Source organism: Populus trichocarpa, chromosome 5 (genome assembly GCF_000002775.5).
Source record: "Populus trichocarpa isolate Nisqually-1 chromosome 5, P.trichocarpa_v4.1, whole genome shotgun sequence".
In the NCBI taxonomy this organism is placed as follows: domain Eukaryota; kingdom Viridiplantae; phylum Streptophyta; class Magnoliopsida; order Malpighiales; family Salicaceae; genus Populus; species Populus trichocarpa.
In genome coordinates, this window is record NC_037289.2 from 3,065,768 (window position 1) to 3,077,919 (window position 12,152).

Consider the following 12,152-nt stretch of genomic DNA (forward strand, 5'->3'; position numbering starts at 1 on the left):
AATTTAATTATAACAAAAAAATATTTTTTTTAAAACACACAAACAATAAACAGGCCGTGGAATCTTTATCTCTGAAGATATAATACGCAAAATGTGATAAGGAGTTGGTCGTGTGCCGTGGGATGATAAATAAATACATATACATACAGAAATTCATTCATGCATTGATACATATATACATACACACATCCACATACAAGAGATTGTCTTTTTCTTCTGAACAGTTCCCGTGTTTTCTTGATTCGACGCGGCGTACTGGACTTTTAGGATGCTTACATGTATATTTTTTAGTATTTTGCAGTAGTTGATTATGCATATATTCATTTTTTCTTTGATCTTTTCTTCTTTACTTGCCTTTGTAAGGTCAAGAAAATAATAATAGGTTTAGAAGATAACAAATTAGTTTGTTTGGAACTGTTCATGGTGAACCACTTCCTAGTTCCTGTCGACCTATCCTAAAGGCAATACCATCCTACCTTGTCGAACAGCTGTTTTGTACCTCGTAATATCTTATGTCTCTATCATGAACCTTGAGATATTTAGGGAGGCAAGTAGTCAGTAGTCAGGTCCTCCTCTCTTGTCCTTGTGCTACTCTTCATTTAGGTCAATTGTCAGCTCAAGCCGGTGTTTTCCATCTCCACTGTTAATATGACTGCTGCATGGCCGCTTTTTATTACCACTAGTTATCATATTATTCTGCAGTTGGAGAGAAAGGGAATATAGAGAGTGTCTTCAATGTGGGCATAATATCCATGCTCAATAGGTTACAGAAACAGACAAGAGGCACAAAATCGCACAGATGCTGTTGGTTTAAGGTGCTGCATTTTGGTTTCAAATCTATCATGCTGTAGCCATCTCAGGTTGAAAAGCAAGAGTTTTACAATCTTAAAATTTCAAGACAGTTGACATATCAGGTCTATTAAGAGTCTTATGCTTGAAGCATTCCTCCATGAAGCATTCATATGTTGCATGGAGTAGGTACAATTTTAAGGAATCAGGCCTGTGTTGCACAGCCCCTACCCATACGAGTCCAGAATCAGTGTGAATTACGTTCTTCCAGGAAGGAATTGTGCAAAAAAACCAATAGTTTAACTAGGTCCCCCGCATGAAAAATCAGTAAGACCTTAATCAAAGGTCATTGTTTCTGCCTCATGCCTGATGGAATCAAACAGCTTCGAGGAAATATATCGCTCCCCGGCACTAGCAAAAACCACCTGATTGGCAAGAAAATAAATGGCATTAGTAGATTTACAGTGCCTTCTAAATGCCACTTGAAGCAAGCCCATCTGACTCACCACGATGAGTTTCCCAGCATTTTCCTGTTTCTTGGCCAACTTTATAGCAGCAGCTGTTGCGGCACCAGATGATATTCCCACCTACATGGAAAAGGACAGGTTTTCATCGTAAACAGAGAAACACGATGTCCATGAAAAGGAATCTTGAAGAAAGTTTAGGGCATACCAGCAAACCTTCTTTCAAAGCAATCAGCTTGGTTGTCTCAATAGCTTCATCACTCGATACCTAATGTGTGATAGCAGCACCATGTAAGTTTAGTAACACGATTCCTAAAGAAATGTTAAAAAGATTACCCTCTTATGTCCATTCTACTGGACCTCCAATCAACTCAATTAGACCCAGTGTTTGCTTGTCTATCCTGTAACCAATTATTAATTGAGGACTGAGATGGAAAAACTTATTTACAAAAATTATTAAAATTTTCTTTCACGTTTTCTTCTCATAGTCTCGCCATTAGCATTCAATTCAAATTACAAGCGCAGCCAAAGGAGTGGCATTTCAAGCAGATAATCTTAAGAGTTATCAATTGAACGGAAATGGCTTACTTTGATAACTTCATCGAGGAGGTCAATATCCAAAACAGGAGGAACAATGCCAGCGCCAAGTCCTTGAATCAGATGTGCACCTGTGACGAAAAAGAAAGCAATGCAGCCATTCAGGATGCATTCAAATCACGAGAACTTTGCAAGTTTTGGACAGGCTTACATGAAAATTGATATAGTAACAGAATTTTAATCACGGTATCTCAAGAAAGAATTAACACTTTAAAGCATGAAACAATTCAGAAATTACCAGGTTTTTCTCCATTCAGGACTGCACTTTCTGCTGGTTCTACACCATAGACCTAGATGTGAAATGAAAGAAAGTCATGCAATGAGATTATAGGACAGATACCTGCTCTTCACACACACACACACACACACCCCGGAAGAAAACCTTAATCTCCGGTTTTTTCTCCTTAAGAAATTTCCCTGCTCCAGTTACTGTACCACCCGTCCCTATCCCAGCAACCAGGACATCAACTTTTCCTGCCGAATCTTTCCATATCTCAGGGCCGGTGGTTTCATAATGAATCTGTATAAATGAAAATAAAGTGATTCCTAAATCTTTTCGACCCAGCTAAGCATATTACAAATACAGATTGGAAGAATACCCTTGGATTGGCTGGATTTTCAAATTGATGAAGCATGTAACCATTAGGTGTGACTTTTAGTATCTCCTCACCCTTTCTAAGGACCTCCTTATAGCCCATGGTTGGATCTGTGAGATGCAACTCAGCTCCAAATGCCAACATCACTATTCTTCTCTCTATACTTTTTGCAGCTGGCATGATAATGATAACTTTGTAACCCTTGGCTGCAGCGATGGATGCTAATGCAATGCCCGTGTTACCACTTGTAAGTTCAATGAGGACAGTCTTCAGTCAATTTGAAACACAAACAACCAGAAAAAAGGGAAATCTTTAGTAGAAATCTTCAACAATTAGAACTAGCTATTTGGCAATTATCCTATGATTTCGACCATTCATGTGCTTGCAGTATTCAATATATTAGCTATATACGGGTTTCAATTTGTGTTATTAAAAATGAGTAGAGAGTGGATATCGGACAACGAACTCAACAAAAACGTATTCAGATTTAGAGAACTTTGTTTACTAACCTTCCCCGGAGTAATTAAGCCCTTATCTTCCGCATCTTTGATCATACTATATGCAATCCTGCAAATTAAAAATGGAATAACAACTGCATTTATTTCACTAATGACAACAAGGACTAAAAAGACACTAGAAATCTGAAGGTAGCATGTTGTGTACCTGTCTTTAACACTGAAGCAAGGTTCCATCATCTCAAGCTTGGCAGCAATACAGGCTACGCAACCATCCAAGATATTGTTGAGATATACCATAGGGGTATTTCCTATTAACTGCATAACACCACAGAAGAAGGAAGATGCTCGCCATTAAGAACATTATTATGCATTAAGACAAAGCAGAAGTGATACAAGTAAACCAGAAGAAATTTACTTCAGTGACATCTTTCTTGATTGCACACTTGTCCTCCATTCCTTTATAGAAAATCTGAAAGCAACTAGTCAAGATAAACACATCGTCAAGTGATTGTGCACAAACGGCAAACCGGTCCAAGAATTGAAAAAAATACCGTAATCCCCTCAAACTTCACGCTAAAAAGATGGTTTCATATTGCTTCCTAGCAACAAAAACTTAAAGAGGCAATAATTGTTCCCAAACAATAAAGGAATTACTTGAGATCTTCGTTCTGTGTTTTCATGTTCAAAACTTCAGCTAAGCATCAGCACGGATAAAAAAAAACAGATATTTCACTAAGACCCACCAAGTGTCACAGTTGCCACATGAAGCAATATCTCAAAGACATTTTTCTATAAACAACTTCTTACAACACAGCTAGTGGTGACCAAGATTTATGGAAAAATTGCCATGGATTATTGAAACAAAAAAAATCCGTAAAGGAATGGATCAAGAAACAGTATGCAAAGTTCCCAATAAAACCACAGAAAAATCATCAAGTGAACAACCCATAAAACGCCCAACAACAAAAAATCAGTCAAATAATACAGACACTGGGTTAATTTTGTTGAAAAAAATCAATAACTACGAGCATAAATGGAGTGCAAACCAGAGCAAGAGCTAAGAAGTTTCGAAGTTTCAAGTTCTTCTGAGTAAGAGTTATGCAGAGTAACATCAAGAACTCAAAAGTCAACAGAATAACAGAACAGGGAGCAAAGTAATGACCAGCAAAAGGTCAGCTAACCAGTACCAGCACTAGAAACAGTTCAATGATGCAGGTTCTGACAACCCAATAGCACAATATCAAGAGACAATCAGCACAAGCATAGCAAACTACCCAATATCAATAGCAGTACAAAGATGCAAGACTTGGCAGCTCAACAAAAGCAAGAAGATAAATGAACATGGAGGAGATATAGCACGAGCAAGATGTCCCACCAAGATGTATTATCTAAGCAATTCAAAACAAAATTAACTATAACTAAAAGCATCAGCTACAGTAAAAGGCTGATGCGAATGCTATATATTTTTAAATAAAACAGCAAACAGGCCCCACAAGTTACAGGATTTTAATTTCCTTGGCTTCCTGAGTCTGTCACTAATTTTCTTAGTTGCATTAATTTGAAAAGATCCATTAATATATAGTTCATCGATCCATCCACGTCAAGGAGGTCCTCAAGTTCTATGGTGGTAACAAAGAGTGAGAATTTGCTCTTGCAATGTTTAATTTCTGAAACTCATATGATCCCTGTATTTTTCTACTGTATAGCAAAGAAAAACAGCAACAACTAAGTTTCAATTCCTAGGACCCTAACTAGTTAGTGTCAAAGAATCATCCCAACCCAATAGTTTAAGTTGTTAGTTGAGGTTTCAGGATATAATTTATATTATTCTCTAACACATCCTTTCAAATGAAAATCATTTGGGCTTGAAACTTGCATAAACTCACATTACCTTGTGCTTAATTTTATCAAATAAGTGAGGATGGTGAGATTTAAACTTGTGACTGCTTGGTTATTAAGACTCTGATATAATATCAAAAAACCATCTCAATCTAATAATTTAAATTATTAAATAAAATTTTAAAATAAAATTTATATTATTATCTAATGATTGTAAACTAAAGATGAGACGCGATGGAAGTGGAATCACTGCTTACATAAACTAGTACTGTGCCAGATATTGCCACTGCTACTGCTATCTTTTCTATTGACTATTGTTTGGCTTAAATCATCCATTTGCTCTTCTATTTTTCAAAGTTATTCAATTTTGCCCTTTTGTCAATTTTGCTTCTTTACCAACCCCGCATTTCCTAGCGGGCCGGTTAAATTCTTTTTTCAACACAAAAAAGTGAATGTATAAGCGTCTTCAGAGTGGACATGTTTGTTTTTTATTCAAAGAAAAAAAAATAAAAAATCATAAATATATTTAACTAAATAAATCAGAAATTATTTGTAATAATAAATGCAAAAAATAAAAAAATTATTGAAAGTAACTAAAGATTAAATTAAAAAATTAAAAGATTGATATATATCAATATATAATCTCGTAACATGGACAATACACCTAGTTATATTTAATAACTTTTAATACAGATGATTAAAATCAAACCTGAAATAAAATTACAAATAAAATCATAGATACAAGGACAAAATTCAAAATAAATTACATTTTAATAAAATGACTAAGAATCAAAAATCAAAATCAAAATATTAAGGGTAAAACTTGAAATATCATAAAATAAGAGGATAAATTTGATATAAAAATCAAATATTAAATAATAAAATTAAAAAAAATCAAATCTAGCAAAATTAAATTTAAAATAAGAACCAAATATGATAAAATTAATAAATAACACGTTATTTTGATTTTTTACAAGGGCAACACGTGTTTTGAAGGATGAAGAGAAAAAGAGAAAAAAGAAAAGAAAAAGCATTGCCAAAGCTTCATCGTGTATGTGGCGGCTATATATGCCTCACCACCATAAAAAAAAGTGATAATATGCATCAAACATTGCTCAAAATGTGGTATTTAGCTACTGGAATGTGCTACACGCACCGTCTAAGTGACGCAAATATCTTCCACTTGCTGGTGCTGATGTTGCAAATACCAACATCTTTATGTATTTTAATTAAAAAATTGAAATGTCCCACGAGATAATTTACCAATTACAAAAAAAAATATAAAATGACAAAAACATCATTCATTATAACTTTAAGAAAAGTTAATTTAAAGGTAATTTTAGTATTTTACTATTCAAAAATTGTTGAAATGCATTAAAAGCCCCTCACTTTCTTTGTAATTAATTTTTTTTTATAATTAAGTAATTTTATTGTGCAACTAAAAAAAGTAAAAAGTCATAGAAATTAAATCCCATGAAAAAGAACTTTTTACCGTTAGAACCGGATGATACGTATTGTGTTGTAAAGGACAAAAAGATAATTTCACTACAGAGTAAAAAGCAAAGAGGGCTCCAATGAAAGCACGAGCAGCTTTAGCTTTTTTTTTAAAGAAAATTACGTAAACAACCCTTGACCACATGGTCCCACCATATCGGACAGCCAATACAGATCAAAGGATTCACATGGTTCATGACATTAACAACTCTGTTCTTGAATTTGATTCCCATAAACAATCTTCTTTTATTCACACAAAAGTTTTGAATCTTTTTTCTTTCTGTTACATCTTGAATCCTTCTCCGACAACTTGGTTCTTAACTTGCCATGATAAAAATCATGTTCTACTGGGCCCAGCAAAAGGGTTGTTGGAGAGGCAAGCTAGCTTTATTTGCCATGATACTCCACTTTGGAAAACAAGAAAAAAGAGAGAACGTTGGACATTCTTACCTCCAAGTGATCAATGGGTGATCAAGAAGGCTAATAGTCTAGGTTAGTCTTTCATTGCACATAGGACGTTTTCCGGTACATCGTGAAATGTTTAGCGGATATGTCTATAAACTCTGTAAATACGTTACAGTCTAATTAAAAGATTCCCTATTTCTAATAAATTTAGCTTGCTAGCACCATTCGAGATAAAATCTGGTTATATGCTTCGGCAATCTGACAGCCCTTACAATCCACAAGTGTTCTTGTGTCAAGCACAGACTCAGGAGGGAAAGTTGATGCCTCAGTCGAGTGATAAAAATCTGGTGCAAGGAAATAGAATATGGGAACCGAAGTGAAGTACATACAACATTCGAGAATGAATTACAAGATGCCTACTAATCTGCAGACGAACACTGATGAAGCAAAAACTAAGTACCACTTATCAGATCAATATTTTAAAACACTGATCAGACATGCTTTAGTTCTGCTAGCAGTTTGATTTTCATGAAATCATTCTTTATGATCTTGCATTTCCCACTCTAGCTCGTGGTTTCATCGACTGGTCTGCTTGTGTCGTAGTGTCAAGTTTGCGCATCTAGGGAGAAGATTATGAGATATCCCACCTCGCAGAAGAAGGAAATGGGCTAGAAGCAATTGGTTATAAGACCCGAAGCAAGCTGCAAATGACAAGCACGCAGCCGCGCGGTGAGAACAGAGCGAACTATTCTTTCGCCTTTTACTAAAGAATACCGTGTTCTCGCCGTATATCTCGGCGTACGCCTGTTTTTGGAGGGTTCTCTTCCTTCGAAGTAGACCCCTGACAATCCTAGCTCAAAGTTTTGCCTTGCAAATCTGAAATTCTGGCATGAATATCTATGGTCTCATAGCTATATCCAATAAGAATAATCTTCTCTGGCTTGTGACTGATGTTTGGCTTTCGTCTATTCTAAGCATTATGTGGGGTTCTGACATGAACACTCCTTGGATTCAAAACATAAATAGCCTTCCGTCCAAAAGGTCTAAGGTAAATTTTTATTATGCAACACACATCAAACCATGTCCAGATTCATGACAAGAAAAGATATCATAAATTGATACATGGGAAACAAATGATTGCTACTCCATTTTCTTTATCGCTAATTAACCTCTACCCTTAAAGTGCAAGTCATGTCCTTACTCTGAAAGTTGTCTCATACTCGAGATTCTTACAAATACTAGGAGCATATAGCACCTCAGAGATATAATTCAAAAGGTTGTCTCATACTCAAGAGACTTCCTCGTCGGTTGTTATCGATTATTGAAACAAGACAAGGTTTTCGATTCATGGGAAAATCCCAACGAAGGCCTCTGATATTCTAGTTCTTTGATTTCCTTGGAGGGCTCACAAAACTCCAACAAACCAGCATGGCTCAAGATCATTAAAGCGAAGTTTGAAAGTTGGTGCTTATGGCAGGTCATTTGCCACAGCCTCGAGGTTTACGAGATTCGATTCAAACTGATATTGAAACAAATCACCCAAGTATATCCCATAACGAATAAAAAAGTGATGAGACAAAGGGTTGAGGGTATAAATACCAGACATGAAGCAACGTTTTAACTTACTTACCTGGACGGGATCAATGGGCGATCAACAAGGCTCATGGTCTAGATTAGTGACCTCCATTGCACTTAGGAGGGGTGCTCGTCTAAGGTCTCCCCAAGCTGGGAGAGTCTACGTCAAAATTTGTGGTAGAGGGGGCTGCGCAAGTCGCGGCCCCTGTTAACTCAAGTCATCAAATTTGAACTATAATTACTGTTTTTTGTGGAGAGTATGATTTGTTTTTTAAAGCTTTGAAAGTTTGCTTCTGTCTGGGTTGTTATTTTGTCTTAGGAACTCCAGGAGTTGGGGAAAGAATTCTTGAAGTAGGTTTTGACAGAACATATACATCAAACCGTCTTTCTAAAGCCAGTGAGCAAGAAACCAGATTGAATTTTTTTCTCAAATTTTTCTTACTGTTTTTGCACTTTTTACCTGTTTGTTTCTGGTTCCATCAATGGGGTCATGTATTGAAATGTGGGCGTGTTAAGATGTTGTGGTTCAACATAGGCCTTTCCGAGGGTTCTCTTTCCACGGAGAAGGGCACTTACAATTGTTGTTCAAAGTTCTGCCTTACCATAAAGGGACATGGAGTTTTTGTCCTAATGGAAGAGCTTTTCTTGATCATATAGAACTCTGAAACACAGGATTTGTAAGCAAAGACCAAATCCTCTACGGCCAGCAAAAGAACAGAACAGGAAGCTATGATATATCAATCTTGTTACTGACAGAAACAGTTCCAGTCTCCTATTAATAAATTAATTGGTTCGTGAATAAGCTATGATAAATTGATAATAGCATGTTGTAAAACAAGACCAGTAGAAAGGTTGTTGGAGGTGAACTCAAGGCCGGCTCATGTTTGTTCGACCTATATCTCCCACATTGGTTACACAGGAGAAGAGACAAAAGGGCTACGCGTATAAATACAAAGCATGAAGCAACAGTGAAACATACTTACCTGGACGGGGTCCATGGGCGATCAGGAAGGTTCATGGCCTAGGTCAGCGATGTCCATTGCACATAGGATGGGTGCTGGCTTAAGGTCTCCCCAAGAGGGAGAGCCTACGTCATAATTTGTGGTCGAGGGGGCTGCGCAAGTCGCGGCCCCTGTCCAATTCTAGTTCCTAAGCAATTATGTGATATTCTTCTTACACGTAATAAATTTTATCAAGCTAAAGAGTGTTTGAACTTCTAATCAGGCTCTTGACTCTTTTAAATCGACAGCCATACTTTGGTATTATCTTTCCATCGAGCTAAAAATGACTAAAACTGATGTGAAGAAAACACGATTTGAGTGAAATCAAGTTGGCAACGTCATAATTTGTGGTAGAGGGGGCTGCGCAAGTCGCGGCCCCTGTCCAATTCTAGTTCCTAAGCAATATGTGACATTCTTCTTACACGCAATAATTTTTTATCAAACGAAAAGTGTCTGAGCTTCTAACCAGGCTCTTGACTCTTTCAAATCGACAGCCATGCTCTGATCTTATCTTTCTATCGAGCTAAAAATAACTGAAACTGATGTGAAGAAAACGCAGTTGCTTTCTATAATGTGAACAACGTCCATCGTTTGAGTGAAATCAAGTTCCAAAGGGAGGATGAACATTAAGCAATATCCCAGCTTTTTTTTACAAAGACAGATTATGAACAATTCTCACAGAATCGGTCAGTGAGGCATTCATTGATTAGCAGTTAAGGAGATAAAACTAAGATCCTGAAGAGTCCATATTCCTATACCCGAATAAGAAAAAAAAAAAAGTCATGATTTGAGGTACATTCTTGTGTTCAAGAACTTGGAATGGAATGCTTCACAAACTTCCAAAAACGCATGTCTAATTTGCTCAAATCATTCAGAAACAACCATTGTATTGAGTGTCTAGTAAAGTGGGTCTGTAGGAAAGCCTCTGAGGTTGCTCGTTTAACCAAAAAATCTCTTTGCTAGCCTCATTGCAGCAGCTGCTGTGGCACCGGATGATATCCATACCTGTGGGAGCAATCTAGAATGGAAAGTTTCTCTAGCTTGGTCACTCGATACCTGTTAATAGGACCTAGAAATTAATAGAAGGAAAGTTCAGCAAGAAGAAGTTGGACGTGTAAATCAAATCCATAAGAGTCCATAGAGGGAAAAATCCGTTTGTGTTCAAATCACTAGTTTTAAGCACTGATCAGACATGCTTTAATTCTGCTAGCAGTTTGACTTTCATGAAATCATCCTTTACTGATCTTGCATTTCCCACTCTAGCTCTTGATATCATCAAATGGTCTGTTTGTGTCCTAGCGTGTGCGCATATCGGGAGAAGATTATGAAATATCCCACATCACAGAAGAAGGAAATGAGCTAGAATCAAGTGTGTATAAGAAACTAAGCAAACTGCTAATGAAAGATACGCAGCCGTGCTGTGAGCACAGAGCGAACTATTCTTTCGCCTTTTACTAAAGAATACCGTGTGCTCTCCGCTGATAGCGGCATACGCCTATTTTTGGAGGGTTCCTTCCTTTGAAGAAGAGCCCTGACAATCCGAGTTCAAAGCTTAAATTCAGGCCATGTGTCATTATGTTTAGTGAAACACGCAGTCATGCCTATCGTATCTCCTCTGACTACTCGGGAACCTCATCAATAACCTTTAGCAGGATCTGTCAATGAAGCTGGCAAGATGAGGATAACTTTGCATCCCTTTACTGCACCGATGAAGGCTAATCTAGTGCCAGTGTTATTACCAGTTGTAGCCTCAACGAGGACACGCTCTTCAGCCAATTTTGATCAAGCATAGCCAGAAGCAAGGGCAATAGGTCATAATTTTCATGTGACTGCAAGTCTTGAGATATCCATTCTATATGCACTTCCTTGGCTTCATGAATGTAAAAGAGCCCATGACTAACCGGTCCAACCAACAAGATTTTATTACTTAGGAATTTTTGTTGCTAACCTTGTAGAGATCAAGCCCTTGTCTTCTGCGTCTATGATCATTTTTTATGCAATCTTACATGATTGATAAATGTACAATCCTATCATTTCCAAGGCAAAATAGTGTGCTCCGTATATGGCAAAAGACAAGTACACAATGAAATAAACATAACTAAAGCAGACAAATTTATATGCCAGTCTTTAATACTAGAGCAAGGTTCCATCATTCTAGCTCGCCGGCAATGCTGGCATAGGCAACCATCCACAACGTTGTTGATGAACACCATTGGAGCATCGCTTATTAAATATAGGAGCTGGGACTAATAGAAAATAGTAATTTGTTATCCCTAATATCATGCTATCTATACATGATAGTCTTGTATTTTAAGACACACAATATATTGTAATTAAGACAAGATTTTATACTGATTGTATACATACAGAGATAGCTCTCACATTGACTTTATCTCCTTCCAAAACTCCTTAAGGACATATCACTGACTCTTTGTTAAATGGAGATCGTGGCATTCAAACCTAAGGACAACGATAGCTTGATTAATAAAAACAGGGCAGGTAACTGTTTTGGTCCTTTTGGATGCAAATATACTTCTTTTTTTGAAATCGATCTCCATTGTGGTTTTAAGGACAGGGCCATTGTCTATTACCTTGTTTTCCCACTTGCAAAGTCAGATCCCACATGGATAAAACACAAAGGGGCTCATAAGGCATGTGATATAAATAAGAAGCCCTTCACAACTAGAGACATACTTACCTGGACGGGGTCAATGGGCGATCAGGAAGGTCTATGGCCTAGGTCAGTGATGTCCATTGCACTTGGGATGGGTACTGGCTTAAGGTCTCCCCAAGAGGGAGAGCCTACGTCATAATTTGTGGTAGAGGGGGCTGCGCAAGTCGCGGCCCTTGTCCAATTCTAGTATCATATTTCTGTAACTGTAAATTTGTAAAGTGAAACCTACTTCACGTTGATGCCTGAAATATCGATATCTA

At 37.1% G+C, this 12,152-nt stretch overlaps 1 protein-coding gene, 2 long non-coding RNA genes and 5 other non-coding genes across 12 annotated transcripts in view; 7 read left to right on the forward strand and 1 right to left on the reverse strand.

Annotated features, from left to right (window-relative positions):
- The window catches only part of LOC112327584 (uncharacterized), an 82,943-nt gene that overhangs the window by 62,134 nt on the left and 8,657 nt on the right, over positions 1–12,152 (forward strand). The window lies entirely within an intron of this gene.
- On the reverse strand, positions 806–4,295 carry LOC18098922 (bifunctional L-3-cyanoalanine synthase/cysteine synthase D2). 5 transcript variants are annotated; one of them, XM_006382684.3, is made up of 11 exons: positions 4,179–4,295; positions 3,320–3,383; positions 3,110–3,219; positions 2,956–3,013; positions 2,450–2,713; positions 2,233–2,370; positions 2,089–2,140; positions 1,842–1,921; positions 1,462–1,521; positions 1,296–1,376; positions 806–1,214 (listed from the first exon to the last, which is right to left on the reverse strand). In XM_006382684.3, exons 2-11 carry the CDS (start codon positions 3,356–3,358, stop codon positions 1,125–1,127), a joined length of 972 nt encoding a protein of 323 aa, XP_006382746.1. In that variant the 5' UTR covers positions 3,359–3,383; positions 4,179–4,295; the 3' UTR covers positions 806–1,124. The 5 variants fall into 5 exon arrangements, with proteins under 5 accessions (XP_006382746.1, XP_024456528.1, XP_024456526.1 ...); XM_024600760.2 differs by having other exon boundaries at positions 3,320–3,373; positions 4,092–4,277; XM_024600758.2 differs by having other exon boundaries at positions 4,092–4,277.
- On the forward strand, positions 7,363–7,478 carry LOC112327740 (U5 spliceosomal RNA). Its single transcript, XR_002982162.1, has one exon. It is a non-coding gene; the product is annotated as a U5 spliceosomal RNA (small nuclear RNA).
- On the forward strand, positions 8,265–8,425 carry LOC112327717 (U1 spliceosomal RNA). Its single transcript, XR_002982138.2, has one exon. It is a non-coding gene; the product is annotated as a U1 spliceosomal RNA (small nuclear RNA).
- On the forward strand, positions 9,149–12,069 carry LOC127905343 (uncharacterized). The gene is made up of 2 exons (XR_008059248.1): positions 9,149–9,284; positions 12,001–12,069. It is a non-coding gene; the product is annotated as an uncharacterized LOC127905343 (long non-coding RNA).
- Positions 9,193–9,352, forward strand: LOC112327723 (U1 spliceosomal RNA). The gene has a single exon (XR_002982144.2). It is a non-coding gene; the product is annotated as a U1 spliceosomal RNA (small nuclear RNA).
- On the forward strand, positions 10,630–10,745 carry LOC112327739 (U5 spliceosomal RNA). Its single transcript, XR_002982161.1, has one exon. It is a non-coding gene; the product is annotated as a U5 spliceosomal RNA (small nuclear RNA).
- LOC112327722 (U1 spliceosomal RNA) lies at positions 11,909–12,068 on the forward strand. The gene has a single exon (XR_002982143.2). It is a non-coding gene; the product is annotated as a U1 spliceosomal RNA (small nuclear RNA).

Bases quoted from the DNA above. Each gene is read 5' to 3' on its own strand.
- LOC18098922 (XM_006382684.3), bottom strand. From the start codon at position 3,358: ATGGAGGACAAGTGTGCAATCAAGAAAGATGTCACTGAA. The intron at 3,014-3,109 runs GTACACAACATG...TTTAATTTGCAG, and splicing joins TGCTTCAGTGTTAAAGACAG to GATTGCATATAGTATGATCA. The intron at 2,714-2,955 runs GTTAGTAAACAA...AATTGACTGAAG, and splicing joins GCTTAATTACTCCGGGGAAG to ACTGTCCTCATTGAACTTAC.